Below are 25,442 nucleotides of genomic sequence, written 5' to 3' on the forward strand. Positions count from 1 at the left end.
TATTATGGAAGATATGTTTGTACTGCACTGCTTGCACTTTTGTTAGATCTTAAATGTACATTTATTTATTTGGCCTACGCTTTTATCCAAGGGTAGGTGAAGTGACTTGCTCAGGGCCACACAGTGTCACTGGTGGGATTTGAACCCACAACCTCAGGGTTTGAAGTCCAAAGCCTTTACCAAAGCGCCACACTGTCTGAATAAAAACACTTTTTTGCACCAACCTCTTGCTGAATGTCTGTCCTAATCGCAGTACGTGACTAATGATGGTTACGGGTGCAAGAGGATCCTGCAAGGACCAGGGAGCTTCAAGCCACTCATGACCGTCACAATGCCATAGAAAGTATCTCCTCAATGTCTGCAATGGTGGAATGTGGTTTTCTTTCATGAAGGCTCACCAATCATTTAAATAAGGCAGGATCCAATCAGGGAAGGGCCATGTGATAAGCACAAACCAATCAGAGTGCACTCACAGTCTGCATTATCATCCACACTGCAATGCTGAGTCTGTGTTTTCAGAAATGGACGGCGCTGAAGAACGCCTTCAAAAAAGTCTCTGTCTGACCTGAAGTCTTCGGGCCCGGCCAGTACTTGGATGGAAGACCATCTAGGAAAAGCCTGGATTACCCTGTGGCCTGTGTATGGATCCTAATGCCCCAGTGCAGTGATGGGGACACTGTGCTGTAAAAATGGTGCTGTCCTTCAGATAGAGATGTAAAACCGAGGTCCTGACTCTCTTTGGTCATAAAAGATCCCTGGGTATCCTTCGAAAACAGTAGGGTTTACTCCAATGCCTTGGCTAAATTGCCCACCGTGGCCCCCTAATCATCCCCTGTGTCTAATTGTCTCTTTCTCTCTGCCCCCACTTCACCACCTAACAGCTAATTTGTGTGGTGAGTGTACTGGCACAAGATGGCTGCCGTCGCATCATCCCGGTGGGTGCTGTGCATTGGTGGTGGATGAAGTGGCTCCCCACTCACTGAAGCACTACTGAAGTCGTGAGGAAAGCGTTCTATCAGGGGTCGGCAACCTACGACACACGCGTGCCACGATTTTCAATGGCACTCTGATTGAATTGAAATATAGTAAAAAAAATATATATATTTTAATTACAGCGAACGTGTTTGTGCCCTCACTTACGTTTTGCATATGCGACTCACATGGAAATGGAAATCATGTGTTGTGGTGGATGGCCGGGGATCGTGCCCTGTCGGGAAGCCTGGAAGAGCAGGGGACAGAGAAAAGGGCAAGCCATTCCCTGGGACATGAAGGAACAGACATCCTGGGTTGCATCGGTACCACGGCCATGGGATTTTGGAACTCAAGCCTGTTGGGGTCCGTGGCCACCACCAGGGGGCGTCTGGACAATTCCGTAGCCAGGGTCTGCAGCACTTCTGCCAGAAACTTGATTGAGGAAGCACCTGGAGCTCTTCCGAGTGCAATATAAAGGAGGCCGCCTCGCACCACTTGGGGAGCCGGAGTCGGGTGGAAGAGGACGGAGCTTACAGGACAGGAGTGGAGGCGGTGAAGAAAAGACATAGAATTAAGGACTGAGTTATTGGGAGTCTTTGAGCACAGTGTTTGTGCTGTGCGCACAAAGGAAAATAAAAATGTGTATTTTGGACATCTGGCTGTTTCGGTGTCTGTCTGTGTCCGGGGATTCTTTCACAGTGTTCAGTGCCGGCCGTGATACGTTAAAACCAACTACTTGTTATTAGATTTTAATTACAGCGCATGCATTTGCGCTTCGCGTCCCCCATCCACGTTTTGCACATGTGACTCACAGCAAAAGGAAATCATGCGTTCAGTGCAGACCGTGGTACGTTAAAACAAACCTCCTGTTATTATTGAGTAATATACGGCCTAAAATGACTCATAAAAGAGCAAAACTTGATGTTCGCTCTTTTCAAGACTCTTGGACGAATGAATATGGATTTGTGTACGACAAAAGGATCGTGCTGTGTGTGCGTTATGTCGTGTCGTACGTCAAGTGTACAAAGACTTCATTATCAAACTAAACATCAGCCCACGTTTAAAAACTCTGATGAGAAAAGTGAAGCCGTTTCTGGCTTTAAGAAACAAATTACATATTTTAGTCAAATAATTGGAACCAAAAATAAAGCCAGTGAAGGCACTTATAAAAGAATTTGACAAAACATTCTTTTCACATATGGAAAATATGTGTATTTTAAAATATTGAATGACCAATAATATAAGATCCGGTTATAATGGGCTTCAAGAGTAACCAGACCAATTTTGATACTATATATAACAAAACTGGTAGAATTATGTCGAATATGTGGAATATCATTGTGACATAGGGTCGGCACAACAGCACTATAAGGTTGCTGTACCTTTTGCTATATAAAATGGAATTTTATATAAGGAATTATTATTATTATTATGGGTGGCGCAGTGGGTACCGCTGTTGCCTCACAGTTAGGAGACCTGGGTTCGCTTCCCGGGTCCTCCCTGCGTGGAGTTTACATGTTCTCTCTGTGTCTGCGTGGGTTTCCTCCCACAGTCCAAAGACATGCAGGTTAGGTGGATTGGCGATTCTAAATTGTCCCTAATGTGTGCTTGGTGTGTGTGTGTGTTTTGGACATCTGGCTGTCTCGGTGTCTGTCTGTGTCCGGGGCTTCTTTCACAGTGTTCAGTGCTGGCCGTGGTACGTTAAAACCAACTACTTGTTATTAGATTTTAATTACAGCGCATGCATTTGTGCTCCGCGTCCCCCATCCACGTTTTGCACATGTGACTCACAGCAAAAGGAAATGATGCGTTCAGTGCAGACCGTGGTACGTTAAAACAAACCTCCTGTTATTATTGAGTAATATACGGCCTAAAATGACTCATAAAAGAGCAAAACTTGATGTTCGCTCTTTTCAAGACTCTTGGACGAATGAATATGGATTTGTGTACGACAAAAGGATCGTGCTGTGTGTGCGTTATGCCGTGTCGTACGTCAAGGGTACAAAGACTTCATTATCAAACTAAACATCAGCCCACGTTTAAAAACTCTATGAGAAAAGTGAAGCCGTTTCTGGCTTTAAGAAATAAATTACTTATTTTAGTCAAATAATTGGAACCAAAAATAAAGCCACTTAAGGCACTTATAAAAGAATTTGAAAAAACATTCTTTTCACATATGGAAAATATGTGTATTTTAAAATATTGAATGACCAATAATATAAGATCCGGTTATAATGGGCTTCATGAGTACTTGATACTATAAGAAAACTGGTAGAATTATGTCGAATATGTGGAATAACATTGTGACATAGGGTCAGCACGACAGCGCTATAACGTTGCTGTACCTTTTGCTATATAAAATGGAATTTTATATAAGGAATTATTATTATTATTATGGGTGGCGCAGTGGGTACCGCTGTTGCCTCACAGTTAGGAGACCTGGGTTCGCTTCCCGGGTCCTCCCTGCGTGGAGTTTGCATGTTCTCCCCGTGTCTGCGTGGGTTTCCTCCCACAGCCCAAAGACATGCAGGTTAGGTGGATTGGCGATTCTAAATTGTGTGTGCTTGGTGTGTGTGTGTATGTGTGTGCCCTGCGGTGGGCTGGCGCCCTGCCCAGGGTTCGTTTCCTGCCTTGTGCCCTGTGTTGGCAGGGATTGGCTCCAGCAGACCCCCGTGACCCTGTGTTAGGATATAGCGGGTTGGAAAATCAATGGATATTATTTTCAGCAGTTAAAAATTGCAGGGTAGTGTGGATGAAATGCACAAACGTGGACTAACGTCTGTATTTTTAAACGTGTGTGGATGTTGCGTCTAATGATTCCTGCAGATAAGAACACTGACTTGTAAGCACAAAGTTCCTAATTTTGTTTCTTTTGAGTAATTGGAAATCTAAATCCAGAGCCTGACGGAAACGGCTCAAACTTTGGAAATACTGCTTAGTGGCAGTTGGCCTTCTTAGTTACCCGCTTCTGACACAACTCTGTGAGAGAAACATCGTTTCAGAACTAATTTTAACAATGTGGTTGATGCTTGGACTCCTAAAACCAACCAACTAACCAAGATGGTTGTGTATTTAGGCACCACAGTGGATAAGACCCCCTGGATCAATTCTGTTGTAATTGTGCTGGCTTTATACTCATTGAATGGATGGGATGTGATGGCTGGGGTACGACCTCAAGCCTGGCATTTCTGTGCAGTAATCCTCAGTTAAACAAGCAGTAAAACGGTCAAAGCGTAGGAGAGCAGGCCTACCAAATGACACCGTTCAACCTTCAGGCCTGAAAGCTTCCTGCGTCGTCCTTTTTTTTCTTCTTGACTAAATTATTTCAAATATTTTAAAAAGTTAATGTTCAGCAGAGAGGCTCTCATCAGTCCAAAGTTGCCAAAGAGATGACAAACACACAATCACTGGAGCAGTAAATTCCCAGGGTCTGGGAGTCCTGATGATTCAGAAACTGAAGCTTCCCTTTTCAAGGTCAGAACTTATCATGTGAAGAGAGGCCCTTCTGTATCATCCTGACTGCATCTGGGTGGGTTTTCCAGGAGACCATACATACAGTTCAGAGTAACACGTGAATGTTGCTCCTGAATCTAAAGTTTAATTAAAGATGGCATAGGCAGAACTCTTAACTCTTCAAGATAAAGAAATGTCAGTTTCATTTCGACGTACGTATCAGACCTTGGGTTCCTGGTGGGTCACTCTCTGTGTGGGAAAACTTTCTTGTTTTGTATCCTAAGGATGTGAATGTTAATTTAATTAGCATCTTTAAACTGTAATTGTGTGAGTGGGAGTGGGACCTGCTGTGGGTTGTGATGAGCTCTGAGCTCTGCTTTGTTCTTGATGCTGTCACAGCCCTTTAAAGGCTGGTAAAATGGATAGATGAATGGTTTGGAGTTACCATCCCAAAGCAGCCCTCCATTGCTATCCCACTTTCCTTACCCTTAAGCTCTGGTGGTGTTATTGCACCCCACTTTGGTGTGTAACAGTGGCTATGGAATATGAGCAGATTAGAGCAGCCGAGGAAAGATTGTTAATGGAAGCCAACATGTGATAGTCAGTCAGTCATCTTCCAACCCGCTATATCCTAACATAGGGTCATGGGGGTCTGCTGGAGCCAATCCCAGCCAACACAGGGCACAAGGCAGGAACAAATCCCGGTCAGGGCGCCACACACCCACACACCAGGCACATACTAGGGACAATTTTTAGGACCTAACCGGCATGTCTTTGGACTGTGGGAGAAAACCCACGCAGACACGGGGAGAACATGCAAACTCCACACATGGAGGACCCGAGAAGTGAACTCAGGTCTCCTAACTGTGAGACAGCAGCGTCACCGTGCCGCCTAAATTGAATCATATTTAAAAAATATACAAATATATTGTGAGCAGTAGGGGATACCACCAAGTCCCCCAACCCTCAGTGCCGCCCACATGTGAAAGTGATCTGAGTAACTCTTCACATTTATCTAGCGCTTTTCTCACTACTCAAAGCCCTTCATTAAGTGAGGGGCCACCTCAACCACCACCAACGTACAGCATCCACCCAGATGATGAGATGGCAGTCATTTTTGTGCCAGTACACTCACCACACATTAGCTAGTAGTTGGTGAAGTGGTGACAGAGAGATGATTAAGAGGCCAGAATGACCTGGGGCCATGGTGGGCAATTTAGCTAGGACATCGGGATAGACCCTACTCTTTATGAAGGATGCCCAGGAATCTTTTAATGACCACAGGGAATCAGAACCTCAGTTTTACATCTCATCTGAATGACAGCGTCATTTTCACAGCACAGTGTCCCTGTCACTGCACATTGGGCATTGGGATCCACACACAGATGGATGTTGGTGGTCTCACCAACACCTCTTCCAGCAGCAACCCAAACTTTTTTTCTTTTTTTTTGGTTCTTTATTTCGCCTTATACAATTTCTTGTATTAGGAATTTGTTAGTTTTCGCATACCCCTTGGGGTCAGAGCACAGGGTCAGCCATTGTACAGCGCCCCTGGAGCAATTGAAGGTTAAGGGCCTTGCTCAAGGGCCCTGCAGGATCTCTTTTTGGCAGTGACGGGGATTCGAACCGGCAACCTTCAGGATACCAACGCAGTCCTTAGCCTCAGAGCCACCACTCCGCCCCTGTCCTCCTGGATCAGCAACCTTTTTCCCCCTGAGAGCTACTTTTACAAAATGAAAATGGCCGAGAGCTACTCCTGTTTTCTAACGTTTATTCTCATCACTTATTTCAACCCAAACAAACTGAATAAGCTCGTTTTGCCTGAACATTTACAAAATGTTGGTATCCACAACTCACATTTTGCAATAAAACATCACAAAAAAATATTTAGTTCACCTGCAAGTGCATTTTGTATGTCTGTGTGCATTGTCTAGTGTATCTCACACTACTGAATTAAAACATGAATGCTGTCAAAACAAAACAATGCAATTCCAAATACACAGATGTGACTTCTTCATTTGTCATTTTGTCCCATGTCACTGTGTCACTTTATTCACAGGTCCAGTTGCATGTGTGATGTGTTTTTTAGTTCGTCAGATGACTGGCACTGCATGAAGTCAACAAGAGAGGTGTATGGTGGGGTGTAGCCACTTAGGTTCACTCTTATGGAGTCATTTAAATGTTCGTCTGTCAGTCGCGTTCTGAACTTTGATTTCATGACATTCACGTCAGACTCACAGAGGTATGGAGACCCAAACAAAGCAGACATTTTCAGAGCTGCTTGGTGAAGATTCTTATAGTTATCTGGCTCTACTAAGCTCCAGAAATGTTGAGAATGCTGTTGGGACTTTAACTGCACATTATTTTGAAGGTTTAGTAATATATAACATATAAAATCTAACACCTGTCTGTCTGTATGTCTGTTTGCTTTCCACGAGAGAACTACTTAACAGGTTTGGATCTGTTTTTTTTGTATAATTTGCTTGAACATTCCAGTTGATTTTGTGACTTCTCTTATTTCTCTTTGTATCATATTTTGCTTGTGGTATCGATTTATTAGTGCGAATCCGAGATCCACGCAGCTTCAGGGCGTGGTCCTTAACTCCGCTCAGCTAGCAAACGAGAGAACAATTGAATTCAACTTTGTTTGAGATTTAAAATAAAGTGTTACTTAGGTCTTCATGAGTTTGAGTTCGGATATTCTCTTAAGTGTATGCCACATTGAAAAGATAGATTGCAATTCAGATTGTGGATAGTGATATAAAGTATCTGTCTGTCTATTATATAGTGCCTTTCCGATCTATCTATCTATCTATCTATCTATCTATCTATCTATCTATCTATCTATCTATCATATAGTACCTTTCCTATCTATCTATCTATTATATAGTGCCTTTCTGATCTATCTATCTATCATATAGTGCCTTTCCTATCTATCTATCTATCATATAGTGCCTTTCCTATCTATCTATCTATCTATCTATCATATAGTGCCTTTCCTATCTATCTATCATATAGTACCTTTCCTATCTATCTATTATATAGTGCCTTTCCTATCTATCTATCTATTATATAGTGCCTTTCCTCTCTATCTATTTATTATATAGTGCCTTTCCTATCTATCTATCTATCTATCTATCTATCTATCTATCTATCTATCTATCATATAGTACCTTTCCTATCTATCATAGGAAGTATCTATCTATCTATCTATCTATCTATAGTACCTTTCCTATCTATCTATCTATCTATCTATCTATCTATCTATCTATCATACAGTGCCTTTCCTATCTATCTATCTATCTATCTATTTATTATATAGTGCCTTTCCTATCTATCTATCTATCTATCTATCTATCATACAGTGCCTTTCCTATCTATCTATCTATCTATCTATCTATCTATCTATCTATCTATCTATCTATCTATCTATCTATCTATCATATAGTGCCTTTCCTATCTATCTATCTATCATATAGTACCTTTCCTATCTATCTATCTATCTATCTATCTATCTATCTATCATACAGTGCCTTTCCTATCTATCTATCTATTATATAGTGCCTTTCCTATCTATCTATCTATCATATAGTACCTTTCCTATCTATCTATCTATCTATCTATCTATCTATCTATCTATCTATCTATCTATCTATCTATCATACAGTGCCTTTCCTATCTATCTATCTATCATACAGTGCCTTTCCTATCTATCTATCTATCTATCTATCTATTATATAGTGCCTTTCCTATCTATCTATCTATCTATCTATCATATAGTACCTTTCCTATCTATCTATCAATCATACAGTGCCTTTCCTATCTATCTATCTATTTATTATATAGTGCCTTTCCTATCTATCTATCATACAGTGCCTTTCCTATCTATCTATCAATTATATAGTGCCTTTCCTATCTATCTATCTATCAATCATACAGTGCCTTTCTTATCTATCTATCTATCTATCTGATTTTTTGGGCAGATCCCCCACCCCTAATCTGACTAATCAAGTTTTCATATTTATGTAGGATTCATTAACCCTTTAGCGAGCTACTTGGAAAGGGGTTGTGAGCTACCGGTAGCCCACGAGCGACATGTTGGAGACCCCTGTCCTAGGAGGTCTCCCATCCAAGTGCTGGCCGGGCCTGAGCATGCTTAGCTTCAGGCGGATGACCCCTTCTGAAGTGCAGATGGTGTGGCTGCTTTTGGTTCTCTTTACAGGATCAATGACATAATGGATTTCTTTTCCATGCTACGTTGGGTTCATTCTTCTCTCCAGTGAGACTGCCTGTAAGTGAGTGTCTTCTTCCAGAAGTGTGCAAACATACAGGTTTAGGTCATAAATGGCATCATTTCAATGTTTGACTATGCCACTCGGACCACTCAGTGCATCCCTCACTTTTCCGAGCTCGACTGCTGTCAGTGTGTGTTTTTGGGGGTGAAATGACAGTACAGAGAAGATTTCTGTCTTATTAAAGTTATATTTAAACCACGCCTGGCCTTTGCAGTGGCTTATTGTGAATGATGATCTACGAGGGGGAGTCAAGATGAAGTTAGAAAATGGGACGAACCTTAACACAACTGATCATGTCATTTCTCAATGTCATCTCCACCCTTCTCAATGCACTTGTGCGACCGGCCTGGTAGTGCCAGGACTCCAGGAGAATAAAAGGTTTTGTCTTATCCTTGCCAACCACTTGTGCACTGCTTTCTTCACGTGATCGTCATCTGTCTTGAATCGACGACCACCAAAAAGGTGGAAATCACAGGGTGCCAAACCTGGTGAATAAGGAGGATGTGGCAATACCTGAAACTTCAGTTTTGCCAGACGAGCCTTGGTGTTCTTGGCACTGTGCGTGTCGTTGTCTTGCAGCAAAAGGACTCCCTGAGACAGACAGCAGTCCCCGCCGCTTGGATCGAATAGCAGGCTTCACTTTGGTCTCCAGCGAGTCACAGTAAGTTGCACTAGTGACTGGAGTACCCCTCGCTCAGCATGTAGTGTTGGACATTATGTCGCAAGGACAAGACCAAACCTTTTATTCTGCTGGAATCCTGGCACTGCCAGGCAGGTGGCGCAAGTACATTGAGAAGGGTGGAGACGACATTGAGAAGTGACGTGATCGGTTTATTTTCTGATAAATCCCATTTTCTAACTTTAGCTTGACTCCCCCTCATACATGGTAGATAAATGGTGGGCTCACTGAGGGTCTTTGAGATCTTAACACAGGAGAACCATCAAGGTAGTGCACCTAAGTAAATGTTCACAAAGCCCCTCCAGACAGCCAAGGGTCTTGAACATTGTAGAAATTGCAATTAGCCAATTGTAACCCTTCCGATTTTTCTACGTGATCGAGCAGCTCCTTGTCATTCTCATTCCCTGACACCGTTCCCTGAGCTGCACGTTTGTCTTTTTTTGGTTGTCGGTGAACTACCATAGCAACGTGGACAGTGCTCCACAAGACAAAATGAAGTCTGTCAAATAAGTAACTTATCTGCTTGCCGGCTGAACATTCCAGTGTTTATGCATAACCCAGCGAGAAATGTACACACTAGCAGAGCTGAAGAGTATTGGGAAAGTCCGAATTAAAAATAATATGAATTGAATGAGACGGTTATTCTGTTTCTTTCAGGTTTGACTCTGCTTCTCAAGCTTGTTCATTTTTGTTCATTTTAGGGTTAGGGTTAGTCTTTAATTCACGTGCTGTGTATTGTAAGTGCCCAGGAGGAAGGAAGGACGGCCATTCCGGCCAGGATGAGGGAGGATTTCTTGACTGGCAGGGAAGCCATAATTAGAAGGATGGCTAGACTGCGGATAAGGCCTTATAATTTCTGGTGAGAGCTGGAGGCCAGGAGCAGTGGTGATGGCCATGTCCCTCACTGGTAGTCCCAGTTTGGACACCTGCAGGGCTGCATAGGAATTAGAGTTCAGAATATAGGGGTCCTTGGGTGACGGTGGAGGGCGCTGTCGGGGAGGTCCTCCCTCTTTTCCGTATGACCCAGAAGTGCTTCCAACAAGCCGTTTTGTAACACTGGAAGAACTCTCAGGTCCGATTTGAAAGGAGCCCACCGCCATACCTTGAGGTGTCAGAGTTGGGAGGGCAGGAGGAGATAAGAGGAGACTTCGGTTTTCTGATTGGTTTTGGTGGCATTTATTGTACTATTGCAGCTGGTTGGATTAAAAATCAATTTATTGAACCCGGAGTTGTGTTGGGTCTTTTGTGTCTGAGGGTTGGGGGACTTGGTGGTATCCACTACTGCTCACAATATATTTGTATATTTTTTATAATATGATTCAATTTAGGCGGCACGGTGGCGCAGTGGGTAGCGCTGCTGTCTCACAGTTAGGAGATCCGGGTTCGCTTCCCAGGTCCTCCCTGCGTGGAGTTTGCATGTTCTCCCCGTGTCTGCGTGGGTTTCCTCCCACAGTCCAAAGACATGCAGGTTAGGTGCATTGGTGATTCTAAATTGTCCTTAGTGTGTGCTTGGTGTGTGTGTGTGCGTTGGCACCCTGCCTGGGGTTTGTTTCCTGCCTTGTGCCCTGTGTTGGGGGCTCTGCAGCACACACACACCCACACACACACACACCAAGCACAGACTAGGGACAATTTAGGATCGCCAATGCACCTAACCTGCATGTCTTTGAACTGTGGGAGAAAACCGGAGCACCCGGAGAACATGCAAACTCCGCGCAGGAAGGACCCGGGAAGCGAACCCAAGTCTCCTTACTGCGAGGCAGAAGCACTACCACTGCGCCACCGTGCCGCCCAAATCTAATTCATTGAGTCTGAATTTATTAAGAAAGAGTCCAGAGACAAAGTCTGGATTAAGAAGAGATCTGAGTTATGAGAAAGAATTACTATTTTTGATCCAAGATCAGTGGAAAGAAAAAGCAGTAACCATCACGGCCAAATAGGAATTAAGTTTGATAGCCTATATTCACAGAAGAAATGATCATCTTCACCATTTAAAGGGGAAAGCCAGTCCAACAAATGTCTTTACACAACGACGGCCACTAATCACACGGCACTCCGAGTTAATATTGTCAAAGGGACAGGCTTACTTATTACACACAATTCACATACAAGTCCATACAGAAGGACATTGCCTATAAGATACCAATACACCAACATAAATTCACATTCCTTGTTTTCTTTTGCATACACAGATTTACACCTTTAGTGACAGAATATGTTTTAATATGAGTTTTCGACTCATTTTTTTAACATACAAATAAAACATTTTTTTTCTTAATCCACAATGCAAGAAGAATTTCGTCCAGTATAGCAGATCAATCAATTTATCACCTACTTCTGTTTGGACACCTCTAGCTCTGGAGAAGTAGCCACAAGATAGGCTTACTTATTAGACACAGTTCAAGTACAAGTTCATGTTGATATAATTATGAGTTATTTCTATTAGTATTTTTTATTAGTTTTGGGATATTTTTATATGTATTTTTATATACTCTCATGTGCATGCGCATAGAGGACAGATTAAATCAGGGTTCTTAAACTCCGGTCCTGGAGGGCCGCAGTGGCTGCAGGTTTTCATTCTAACCCTTTCCTTAATTAGTGACCTGTTCTTGCTGCTCATTAACTTCTTTTGAGTTAATTTTAATGGACTTGCTCTTGAAGACTCAGACCCCTTAATTGTTTCTTTTTCCTTAATTAGCTGCCAAACAATAATGAGATACAAAACAACTGGTGTCCAACATACAGTATCTGAAAATAAATAAAGATGAAGGCCTTAGGGATGTTGATCTGCTCATTTTAATGGAGGTCTTAGAAAAGAGAAAATCAACAATTTCAGAAATGTCTGCTATTCCACAATGAGAGCAGCAACAAGCCACAGAATTAAAGAACGAGTTTAATTAACGACAAGAATCGGCTCCTAATTAAGCAACTGGTTGGAGTGAAATGGGTTGGAGTTGGAGGCCCTGACTTAGTCGGTCTTCTGTTGGCTCACTCACTTCACATGTCATTTCTGTTTGAGTTCCGTTTAAGGAAAGAAGTAAAGCAAATCAGAGGAATGATGACGAACGTCAGGGAAACAAATCTTAAAAAACAAGTCAATTAAAATTAATTCAAAAGAAGTTAATTAGCAGCAAAAACAGGTCACTAATTAAGAAATGGGATGGAATAAAAAACCTGCAGCCACTGTGGCTCTCCAGGACTGGAGTTTGAGATCTCCAGCTTGAAGGTTCTAGTAATAGTAATAACGTACTGCTCCAGGGGTTGGCGCTGTGTAGTAGTGTCTCTTCTCCTCCTCCTCTCTCTGCAGACAGGAAGATTGATGGCTTTTCCACCACTGACATCACTTACTGTGTCAATCTGCCTGGACCCTGACAAAAGTCCCCAAAGCTGGAAGATCCGGCATCTTAGGAGTTTATAGCAGAACTGAACTATCTGTAAAGAAGACTCTGTAATATTATATCAAGAAGTAAGCCCGCGATTCGCTAGCGAATCGGAAATCCAAGAGTGGCAATCAGTTTCTGCGTGATGAAATATCCATCCATCCATCCATCCATTTTCCAACCCGCTGAATCCAAACACAGGGTCACAGGGGTCTGCTGGAGCCAATCCCAGCCAACACAGGGCACAAGGCAGGAACCAATCCTGGGCAGGGTGCCAACCCACCGCAGGACACACACAAAAACACCCACACACCAAGCACACACTAGGGCCAATTTAGAATTGCCAATCCACCTAACCTGCATGTCTTTGGACTGTGTGAGGAAACCGGAGCGCCCGGAGGAAACCCACGCAGACACGGGGAGAACATGCAAACTCCACGCAGGGTGGACCCGGGAAGCGAACCCGGGTCTCCTAACTGCGAGGCAACAGCGCTACCACTGCGCCACCGTGCTGCCCTGATGATGAAATATCATGGAGGGTATATGCGGTGGTGTGGGCGGTCGCGTCCGGGCGGCTGTACAACCTGGCATGCACGCTTTACCTCAGGTTTAGTTCACAGGTCATAGGCATGTTAAAGTTTCCGTTTAATTGAATAACCCTATTTGAACTAAAGCGGTTTCTTTGTGTGGGCGCCTTCGTTCATTAAGTCTAGTTTACAGGATGTGTTGTTTGGGCGCCACCCACTGACTCTGGGAATCCGTCGCATTCTGGGAAGCCGCTGCGTTTGACCCTACAGGTTGTGTTGTTTGGGCGCCATCTACTGCCTCTGGGAAGCCGCCATGTTTGACTCTGGGGCGGGCGCCACGGCGCAGTATGCATGCGCTTCAGTGGCAGTATGTATGCGCCTCGGTGCGTCCGCCATGCATAAATTAACTGTGGTTTAGTAAGATAGATTATACGCGGTTACCAAGGTGGTACCTCAACTGTTTATTGTGGTCTGTCTTTTCTTTTACAGTTCATTTCTTATTATTTTCCGTGAGGAAACTGTTTATATTGTATATTTGGCCCTCTGGGTCATTTTCACTAAGGTTAGTAAAATGTAATTTTACTAGGGGGCTTAACCCCCTGCTCACTTCGCTCGCCAACCCCCAGGCAGGCGCTACACGCTAGCCACTTCGCGGCTCTGCCACTTGCGTATGGGGAAGCAGATGTACAATTTAAACAGATTGTTATTTTCATGGGAATTGTTACATATGGATAATAGAATTAACTATTTTACATTAGTAATTAATCAAAGCAAAAAATAGTATAATGTAATAAATTGAAAGAAAATTGTTTCATGTTGCGTTAGAGGTATTCATTCTGTTTGGCTTTGAAATTAACATAGAAATACTTTTTATACTTTTTAAAAAAAATATTTGGAATTAACTTTTCGTTAATATCGCATTGAAATTTGATTCCGTGTTTGGACTTACATTGTGACAACGCAACGTATGACTGCCCATGAGTGAATATCGTTTCTTTCTCTCTAATAAATAAACTGACTTTTTCGAAAGTTTGTCCTTGTGATTTGTAACTTGTCATAGCAAAAGCTGTGCTAACATGAAACTGTAAACGTTTTAATATGAGTGGCATATCAAGATCTCCTTTGGTGTCTAATGTTATCCGCGGTACTCCATTACCTTTCTTGTCGCCTGTTAAAATTTTACATGTCAGAATTGTTCGACCAGTTTTGAATACAACTAATCTTGTCCTATTGCTTAGCCCATCACTCAGACATAAATTACGCAATAACATTACGATACATCCTTCTTTCAATAGTAATTCGGCCGGTGGAAGACAAGACGGTGTAGATATTCTGCGTGATATTGTAAGTTGATGTTTTCATCTTCCGCACCATCACCACCAACTGTTTCAGCATAGTCTATTGATACGCATTTAACCAATTTGCCGTGTAACCAATCGACAATTTTCGTGTTAATTCAGTGCTAGGAATGCCCTTGTACTCATTTCTTCTGTTGATAACTCTTCGGGATGAAATTCTTCAATAAGATTTGGACATAATGATAAGTCTTCTTTTATTTAGAACTTAAAGTGAAGAACTGAGAGTGCAGGAACTGTGTCTGACAAAAGCATTCACACGAATGAGAGGCGAGAGGACCAGGGGCGTGGGCCGTTAACCGGAAATGGTTGAGAAGAGGGAGGGACCCCCTCTACCAACTTGAACAAATCTCATGGCAATAGTCTCGTCTCATCTCATCTTTTATAATAGAGAGATGTTATTATAAGATGGCATAGAGGGCTGTATGACTCTTCTGTCTTAGCAGCTGTTGCGTATAAATATAGTGATATTTTATCCTGGAGTTACCTCTGGTTAGATCAAACCAAACCTTTCTTGTGTTCTCGGTAGTGTAATTTTGAAATAATCAAGTAGAGAGGTCCATTTCAGTTTCTGACTTTGGCTTCAGTTCAAAAATTATTCTTTTTTGGTTTCTACCCCTAAACTTGACAATCAGTTGATTTTTATCTTCTCTTTTATGACCCTTGCTTGTTTGACTATGTGTTTCATCTCTCGGTCTTTTCTCCTCTCACATACTACAAGTACTCATAACACATTGTAACAGATTGCATGCATTGGCTGGCACCCTGGCTTGGATGGCACAGGGTCTTTTACCCGGCTGAAAGGCCAGCGCCACTGAAGGACTTCAGACAAATTAAGGAGACAACAACTTCGGAGTACTTTCTCCTCCTTCACATTTGATGGCAGCATCCCTGAGGTTGGATGCATAGCTGGATTACCCACAGGACATACTGGGGACTGAAGTCCCGGAGTGCAACCCTTTTGGGTTCCGTGGGTGCCACAAGGGGTTGCTGCTGCCTGGGTTTGGGATAGGGAATTTATTATCCCTATTTTAGGAGACCCTCGTCTGACCCAGAAGTGCTACCATCAGACCATATTTGAGCACCAGAAGTACTCTCTGGTCTACTCTGCCTCATCCGGGCAAGTTGGTATCAGGAGTGGAGGACGGAGGAGAAAAGAGAGACAGAGTGAAGGAAGAAGAGTTGCTGGTGCCTTTGTTTTACAAATATAAAATAAGCCTTGTTGAAAAAAAAAACCCTGTGTGCTTAAAAATTCTTTTTTTTTTGTTTTTTATTTTGCCTTATACACTTTGTATTAGGAATTTGTTACTTTTCGCATACCCCCTTGGGGTCAGAGTGCAGTGCCAGCCATTGTACAGCGCCCCTGGAGCAAATGAAGGTTAAGGGCCTTGCTCAAAGGCTCAGCAGAGTAGGGTCTCTTTTTTGGCAGTGACGGGGATTCGAACCTGCAACCTTCTGGATAGCAGCGCAGATCCTTAGCCTCAGAGCCACCGCTCCGCCCCCTGTGGACTTGTGACTTGTGTCACTGTGGTTGTGTCTGGGGTTTGTGATGCTGCAACACCTCCTATAAGTCACAATATAAGGACATCACCTTTTAGATACTAATGCACCAATGGAAGATCACATTTTCCATTTCCTTTTGAGAAATTGAAAGGGAAAATTTCTTGAAGGAAAACAAAAAAAGTTTTACCAGGATGGCTAAAAGGTGATGGCAAACGTGTGAACACATCAACTTTTAGCCATGCTGGTAAAACTTTTCTTTTCCTTCAAGAAATTTTATACCAGAGTAGACCATTTATTGCCCACTCCCTTTTTTGGAAGCCTCTTGCTGTAGAGATAAAGTATCCAGAGGCTTTTCAAAAGCAGCAGGCCTGTCATCACGAGGCGCAAAACTTAAAGCTGGTGACATTTGAACGTGCAGCAGAGTCTTATTGTCATTTCTGTAGGTTTCCATAAAATAAAACGGCTTGAGGATGAAGTAGGCCATTCAAGGCTGTGCACTGAAATGGTTTGTGTCCTACCTGAAAGGCAGATCTATGTCTATGAACACAGATGGGAATTTCTCTCAGCCAGCTCCTCTCACACAAGGCATCCCTCAAGGTTCTATCCTGGCTCCTCTTGAGGGCCATCTTTTACAAACATGATGTCGCGTATCATTGTTATGCTGATGATACACAGCTGTCCCTCAAAGTTACTTCTGACATCACTTCATCTGTAAAAAAGCTGTTGAAATGCTTTGAGGATATTAAATATTGGATGGCACACAATTTCATGCAATTAAATGAAAATAAAACAGAAGTCATTATTTTTGGTCCTACCACATCTGCAGTTGAAATTGGCACTCAGTTAGGACCTTTGGCAGCAATGATTCATAATGATGTCAGGAACCGAGGTATCATCTTCTTCTTCTTCTTTCGGCTGCTCCCGTTAGGGGTCACCACAGTGGATCATCTTCTTCCATATCTTTCTGTCCTCTGCATCTTACTCTGTCACACCCATCACCTGCATGTCCTCTCTCACCACATCCATAAACCTTCTCTTAGGCCTTCCTCTTCTCCTCTTGCCTGGCAGCTCTATCCTTAACATCCTTCTCCCAATATACCCCTCATCTCTCCTCTGCACATGTCCAAACCAACACAATCTCGCCTCTCTGACTTTGTCTCCCAACCATCCAACCTGAGCTGACCCTCTAATGTCCTCATTTCTTATTCTATCCATCCTCGTCACACTCAGTGCAAATCTTAGCATCTTTAACTCTGCCACCTCCAGCTCTGTCTCCTGTTTTCTGGTCAGCGCCACCGTCTCACTGTAGCGGCGTTTGTCAAGGGTTTCTAAAAAGTTCAAAATGATTCAAATGCAGCTACCAGAAAGGCATTACAGCACAAGTAGGACTGGCTGTACATTAAAAAATTCCACAGTCCCAAGTGTCTTCATTTTGAAGATGTTAGTGAAATTCAAAAGCAAACAATTCTTACAAAAAATAAGGAAAAAGATTAGTAATACACACAAAAAAAAGTGGGACAAAGGGAAACTTTGATATTCTGCTTGAAGATTAAGGATCTCGGTTACACGTCTTAAGGTTTCTCTGTTAACTCATTCATTGAATTTTATGTACATCTTCTTCTTCTTTCAGCTGCTCCCTTTTGGGGTTGCCTGTCCTTTGCATCCTGCCCTGTCACACCCACCACATCCATAAACCTTCTCTTAGACCTTCCTCTTATCTGGCAGCTCTACCCTTGGTATCCTTCTCCCAATATACCCCTCATCTCTCCTCTGCACATGTTAAAACCAACACAATCTCGCCTCTCTGATTTTGTCTCCCAACCGTCCAACCTGAGTTGACCCTCTAATGTCCTCATTTCTAATCCTGTCCATCCTCATCACACCCAATGCAAATCTTAGCATCTTTAACTCTGCCACCTCCAGCTGTGTCTCCTGCTTTCTGGTCAGTGCCACCGTCTCCACAGTGCCTACATACATACAGTGCATCCGGAAAGTATTCACAGTGCGTCACTTTTTCCACATGTTGTTATGTTACAGCCTTATTCCAAAATGGATTAAATTCATTGTTTTCCTCAGAATTCTACACACAACACCCCATAATGACAACATGAAAAAAGTTTACTTGAGGTTTTTGCAAATTTATTAAAAATAAAAAAACTGAGAAATCCCATGTCCATAAGTATTCACAGCCTTTGCTCAATACTTTGTCGATGCACCTTTGTCAGCAATTACAGCCTCAAGTCTTTTTGAATATGATGCCACAAGCTTGGCACTCCTATCCTTGGCCAGTTTCGCCCATTCCTCTTTGCAGCACCTCTCAAGCTCCATCAGGTTGGATGGGAAGCGTCGGTGCACAGCCATTTTAAGATCTCTTCAGAGATGTTCAATCAGATTCAAGTCTGGGCTCTGGCTGGGCCACTCAAGGACATTCACAGAGTTGTCCTGAAGTCACTCCTTTGATATCTTGGCTGTGTGCTTAGGGTCATTGTCCTGCTGAAAGATGAACCGTCGCCCCAGTCTGAGGTCAAGAGCGCTCTGGAGCAGGTTTTCATCCAGGATGTCTCTGTACATTGCTGCAGTCATCTTTCCATTTATCCTGACTAGTCTCCCAGTCCCTGCTGCTGAAACAGGATGCACCTGAGCTCAATTTTGAGCTTCATGGCAAAGGCTGTGAATACTTATGTACATGTGCTTTCTCAATTTTTTTATTTTTAATAAATTTGCAAAAATCTCAAGTAAACTTTTTTCATGTTGTCATTATGGGGTGTTGTGTGTAGAATTCTGATGAAAAAAAATGAATTGAATCCATTTTGGAATAAGGCTGTAACATAACAAAATGTGGAAAAAGTGATGCGCTGTGAATACTTTCCGGATGCACTGTAGCTGGTCTCACTGCCATCCTGTAGACCTTCCTTTTCACTCTTACTGATACTTATCTGTCACAAATCACTCCTGACACTCTCCTCCACCCATTCTACCCTGCCTGCACTCTCTTCTTCACTTCTCTTCCACAATCCCATTACTCTGTACTGTTGATCCCAAGTATTTAAACTCGTCCACCATCACCAACTCTACTCCCTGCATCCTCACCATTCCATTGACCTCCCTCTCATTCACACACATGTATTCTGTCTTGGTGGTCCTACTGATCTTCATTCCTCTCCTCTCTACAGCATATCTCCACATCTACAGGGTCTCCTAAACCTGCTCCCTACTATCGCCACACATCACAATGTCATCAGCAAACATCACAGTCCACGTGGACTCCTGTCTGATCTCGTCTGTCAACCAATCTTTGAGTCATCACTAAGTTTTGAAAAACAAATCTCCATGGTAGAAAAGTCCAGTTTTTACCAACTGAGGCAAATTTCTAAACTAAAATCCTTTCTATCACAGAAGGACTTAGAAACCGTCATTAATGCCTTTATTACATCTCACCTTGATTATTGTAATTCCTTATATGTGGGTCTGCCCAAGTCTGCTCTGTCGCACCTTCCACTGGTTCAGAACGCTGCAGCGAGATTTTTGATTGGGTTGAGAAAAAGGGATCACATGTCCCCCATTTTAGCGTCTCCATCTCCATTGGCTACTGGTGAGGTGTCACATTGATTTTAAAATCTTGTTGTTTGCTTTTAAAGCCTTGCGTGGTCTCACTCCAAAATACATCAGTGACCTTCTTCAACCCTATGTGGCACCAAGAGCATTGAGGTCATCTGGACAACTACTCCTTGTAGTGCCAAGATCTCCAAGTCCAGAGGAGACTGAGCTTTCTCAGTTGTTGCTCCTAGGCTTTGGAATGACTTGCCTTTTCACATCAGGTCTTCATCCTCGATCGAGGTTTTTAAAAGTCAGCCCAAGATCTACTTGTTTTCTTCTGTCTTTCACTGTGTATGATGGGATTGTGGTGGATGTTATAATTGGTAGTTGTATTAATCTGCTTCTGCATGATTGTTTGCATTGTGATTATTTTAATGCTTCTTTGTAGAGCACTTTGGTGCAACCTCTGTTGTTTTAAAAGGGCTTTTATAAATAAACTAGTCATTTAGCCCGTTACAATAACGGCACTAGAACAGTAGTGCATAAACATTAGTAGGAATAGTCTATAAATGGCAAGGGACTTTGACCTCATTCTTTTTGTTGGTCGTATTTTTCTTTCTTTCAGCCTTTCTTTTGTTGATGTTTACTTGCTGAGCTGACTGTTCTTCGTGGGCTGCCGCCGTGTATTGTGTGTCTTTAATTTTCTGTGACAGTAATACTGTCTTGTACGGCTCTATTCAATAAGGGCGCGCACAAAAAGGCGAGCTTCAAAAGGGCGACCTCAATTGAGCGCGGCGAATAAAGGCGTTCGTAGATAATTTAGTTCAAATGGCTCTGGAATATGTGAAGAGCAACAAAAGTGCAGATCTTTATTTACGTGCGCCATTATTCGCTGTGCCCAATTGAGGTCGCCCTTTTGAGGCTCGCCTTTTTGTGCGCGACCTTATTGAAGGATACCGTCTTGTTCGTCCGCTGGCTTGTATGTTCGTAATATACCTTTAATTTTCTCTGCGGTAATACAGGCGTGCATGTCAGTAATATGCCTTTAATCTCCTCTGACAGTAATACTGGCTTGTATGTGGCTGTAATATGCGTCACTGTATTGTGTACCTTTAATTTCCTCTCTAAGTAATACTGGTTTGTATTTCCGTAAAACGCCTCTAACTTTCTCTGACAGTAATATCGCGCATCGCACCGTGCCCCGCGCATGCGCACTTCACCAGAAGACACCCACACGGACACCTGGACGCACACAGGGATTTTATATATATAGATAATCTAAATCCCTGCACGTTTGTCCACAGCACATGTCTGAGATAACCACCCCCCCCCTCCCAAGTTTGCTCATTTTTGTGCCCACATGCTTGTCTTGTTGCCGATTGTTTGTCAGTGCCCCCCCTCCCCTCCACCCACCAATCAATAGAATGGGGATGCCATGGACCCCATTATCTTAACCCATGATCCCAGAACTGTGGCTCCTTCAAGTGCCCACCTAACCCTCGACTCAGGGTCTTCCCTATAAACTACTTCTGTCATTCACCAGCTGTGGTTTATGAAAGTGCCCACTGCAATGAAGAAAATGGTGTACCCTACCTGGTATTATATTGTGTCAGGCAGTTGCGAAAATAACCAAAGGGCCACATAAAGGGTCGGAAGGCTGGCACTGAGCTGCCACCACTGTGATTTCAGTGCCAACACTTGGTCATATTGTCTGGCCTAATGACGAATTGAACTTGAGAGTGAAGCAGATTGTTCCAGAATGATGTCGGTCACGGACCACATCTTAATACATAATTTGCCAGCCTCCTCACTCACTCACTCACTCACTCACGTCCGTCCGAAGCCAAATGCGGAGTCGCCTTATGCGTAGCTCCCCGAAAAACGTTACAAGACTGACATCGCAGCAGGCGGCGGATTTACGGCCGCAAAAATTCAAAGAAAACGGCAACTTCGATTAAAGCTCTAGAGGCCTGAAAGGCGATTTCGACTACAGCTTGAGGCCTAATTACGCATTCTGATTCAATTACACATTCATTCAGTACACCTATATCAGGTTTGTGGTGCTTACACTTATTACTATTCCACTCGTGCCCGTTTCATCTTACGTTGTCGAAACGGGCTCTTTGTCTAGTATGTTATATTCAAATAACATGGAGACTGTAACATGAGTGGCTTCTTTTCATTGAGGTTGGGAACCCACAATCCCTCGTCCTCCGAGCGACAGCGGGTGACACTGATAAAGCAGCTTGAGGGCATCTTTGTTTTTTTGTGTTTTAATTTTCCTCCAATTTTTATTCTAATGAAGCCAGGCCCCTTGTGTCATTACAAGAGAAAACCCCGCCCCCTTCCAGGTGATGGGAAAACAAACCACGCCCCCTTGTAAGGTTGATGCCACAAGCCTGAATACCTGGGAATGAAACACCATGAGGATGAGATGAGAGATACTGGACCTCCTCACCTCCGAGTACAAAGCTCTCACTCTACACACAGATGGCATCGGGTTAAGTTTAGGGATCGTCATCCATAGATTGAGCATGTAACTATTTACAAGATCATTTAAAATAAAAAAAGAAGTGAACAAGTTTTGTGACTTACCGCTGGTTATCCCGAAGGAGCTCCGCAATATTGGAGCACAGGCAGACGGCTCCCTTTCTGGCGCTGTTGATGACGAGTAGAACTGCTTTGGATGCAATTTCTTTATCTTCTTCCAAAGACATGAGATCAGAACTGCACTCTGTGTCAGGGACACACAAAAAGGGGCACAGATGACTCCACGGGTGTGAGCAACATTGAGACCTGGGCATGTGGACTTAATAATAATAATAATAATAATTCTTTGCATTTATATAGCGCTTTTCTCACTACTCAAAGCGCTCAGCAATTGCAGGTTAAGGGCCTTGCTGAAGGGCCCAACAGAGCAGAGTCCCTATTGGCATTTACGGGATTCGAACCGGCAACCTTCCGATTACCAGTGCAGATCCTTAGCCCCAGAGCCAGCACTCCGCCTCTGCCACGGGCATCTGGATGGCTCAACATACTGACAAGAATCGCCAACAATCGTTGGGTCTCCGAATCTCTCAGAAGATCCATCATACAGCCAAAGTCCCACAGAGGGACATCAGACCTACAGCGTGTGGACCTGTCCATTACACCAAACAGCCGGGACTTACTGGAGTCACACACGAGGTAAAGATCTCACCAGACACTGGTGAAATTCAGTCTTGATTATTCATTTATCCCAAAATTCACCACACCTGCTAATGCAATTCAGGGTCAGAGGACATGAGACCAGCAGCATTAGATGAAACGCAGGAACCCACCTTGGATGGGAAGCCAGTCAAACACCAGGCACACCAACACACCTGTTACTGGAAACCAGCTTTGGTGAATTTTAGCATCGTTAGCAGGTTTGGTGAATTAGCGAAGATAAATTGGCCGTACTGTGCGGTGCGCGTTTTCACCTGGCAATGGACTGGCACACTGCGCCCCATGCTTGCTGGGTTAAACTCCAGCTTCCCGGAAACCCTGCTCAGGATAACAGGAGTAAGAAAATGGATGAATAATATAATATAATATAATAATATAATATAATATAGTACTGTATAAGGGGCGGTATGGTGGCACAGAGGTAGCACTGCTGCCTTGTAGTAAGATTCATGTCCTGAGTGCTCTCTGTGTGGAGATTGAATGTTCTCCCCGTGTCTGTGTGGGTTTCCTCCTACAGTCCAAAGACATGCAGGTTAAGCGAATAGGTGATGCTGAATTATCCTTCATGTGTGTTTGGTGTGTGTGTGTGTGTTCACCCTTTGATAAACTGGTGCCCTGTCCAGGGTTTGTTCTTGCCTTGCGCCCTATGCTAACTGGGATAGGCCCCAGCAGACCCCCGCAACCCTGTTCAGGATTAAGCGGGTAAGAAAATGACTGACAACATAATATAATCCAACCATCCATTTTCTAACCTCACTTATAGCGCTCATAGGGTTGGTATTGTCACATGCACACACAGGGAATAATATACAGTATAATATAATATATATTATTATAATACAATAAAAGGGTCTGACAATTCCATAATGTAATATAATATCACAGCAATCCTCGCCAAGTAAAGACATTCCAGCAGAAGAAATGAGATAAGAGGAGATAAGCGGGTTAAGAAAATGTATGAATATTATATCATATTATATTATAATTCATTCATATATCTTCTAACCCCACTTGTCAAGGGCAGATTTGTGATTAATATAATATAATATAATATAATTTAATGCTGTGTTTCCGCTCGGACACAAATGTAAAGTAAATCCTTACCCGAGTGACCAGAGGATGAGCAGATCGGCTCCAAATCCCAAGTCTTCGGGACGTTGACGTTGTCTCCGCTGCCAGAGTTCATCTTATTATTTCTCTTCTTTTTCTTCTTCTTCTTCTAAACCTCCTACTAGATCTCCGCTCTTTTAACTTTCTATCCGGTGTCTGTTATTCCTGCTGTATTTTAAAATTGAAACAAGTTGAAAAGAAGAACCGAAAAGTTCCGGCACGCCGCTACGGGCACTCCTCGCGCTGTTGTTTCGGAGCCTGTCGGCTCTCTGCCGAGACGCTTCAGAGCCGATCGGCACTGCATGTTTTGTTGAGTGTCGTTCGCTAGAGGGCGCTGGTAATATTAATGATTTCTTTTCTCTTTGGTGTCTCCATGCGCCTTGTTTCTTCAACATTAGCAGCAGAACAACATTTTACGGACAGTTGGTCTAAAGAGCTCTGCCGCTTTTTAGTTAGACTGATGTGGATGTGCATTGATGTTGCATTTTCTTTATATAGCGCCTTTACACAATCACAGTTCAAGGAGCAGACTAGAAAACATGGATTTTTAGTAAGTTGTCTGCCTGCCTGTTTCTTTGAGCACTCTGATTTTTCAGCCCTTTTTCTAGTATTCATAAATGAATATTTCATGAAGTGCAGATGAAAGCCCATGTGAAGTCCAAGGCGGGGTGGGCGGTTGATGTTTAGTGGGCTGTAGGTTTCCATGGCCGGTTGTGAGTATTAGACTTGGACGACCTCTGTGTGTACAAAGCGCAGACTTTACCGAGGGTGCGCCCCTTAGCTTTCCAAAACGGCGCTCCTAATGGCTTGACCAGTAATTGCATCTCCGAATGGTTTTGCTGCGTGCGCCCTGCGCCACCCACTGCAAAATGCCGCGCATGTCGCCCGTACGTAAATCCGGCACGTCTTCCACGCAAAACATACTTTCTACTTATTTATTTTTATATTATATTTTTGTCAGCTGTTCTGATTAGACATGTAAGTGCGAATTTCCTTGTAGATAGATTGATAGGTTGATAGAGCTTAATTTGTCCCAAGAGGGAAATCTGGCATTTCACAAAAGCTTAAGAAATATTAAACTACCTCAAACACACATCAGTATTACTGAAAAGAAAGAACACGTGCCTTGGATAAATGTAGAAAAAGAGCAGTCCCAGCAAGACGCTATAAAGACGTACTGTGATGGGTATAAAGGAGGCCAGACGGGTTTCTTGGCTCACATCTGCTGAAGTCCTCAGTCCTGCTGGTGTGTCACAGAGAGAGGATGTGCAGCGTTGTTCGTAATGGCCGTCATGTTTTGCCTTCATTTTCTCCTTCTCTACTACTCCAGCAGGTGTGGAGTGTGTCCCATTTTATGTGCGCATGACACCAAGCCTGCCTTGATATGATGATTACATTTTGCCACCCATTACTTTTATTCTTTT

At 43.1% G+C, this 25,442-nt stretch overlaps 1 protein-coding gene across 1 annotated transcript in view; it reads right to left on the reverse strand.

Moving 5' to 3' along the window:
* The window catches only part of LOC127528921 (uncharacterized), a 60,867-nt gene extending 36,510 nt beyond the window's left edge, over positions 1 to 24,357 (reverse strand). The window contains exons 1-2 of the mRNA XM_051930703.1: positions 24,013 to 24,357; positions 22,297 to 22,435 (exon numbers count right to left, since the gene is read on the reverse strand). Coding sequence (XP_051786663.1) covers positions 22,297 to 22,435; positions 24,013 to 24,094 — 221 coding nt within the window. The 5' untranslated portion in view covers positions 24,095 to 24,357. The remainder of the gene's footprint in view (positions 1 to 22,296; positions 22,436 to 24,012) is intronic.
* Between the last annotated feature and the right edge of the window lie 1,085 nt (positions 24,358 to 25,442).

This window comes from Erpetoichthys calabaricus, chromosome 8 (assembly GCF_900747795.2).
Source record: "Erpetoichthys calabaricus chromosome 8, fErpCal1.3, whole genome shotgun sequence".
In the NCBI taxonomy this organism is placed as follows: Eukaryota; Metazoa; Chordata; class Cladistia; order Polypteriformes; family Polypteridae; genus Erpetoichthys; species Erpetoichthys calabaricus.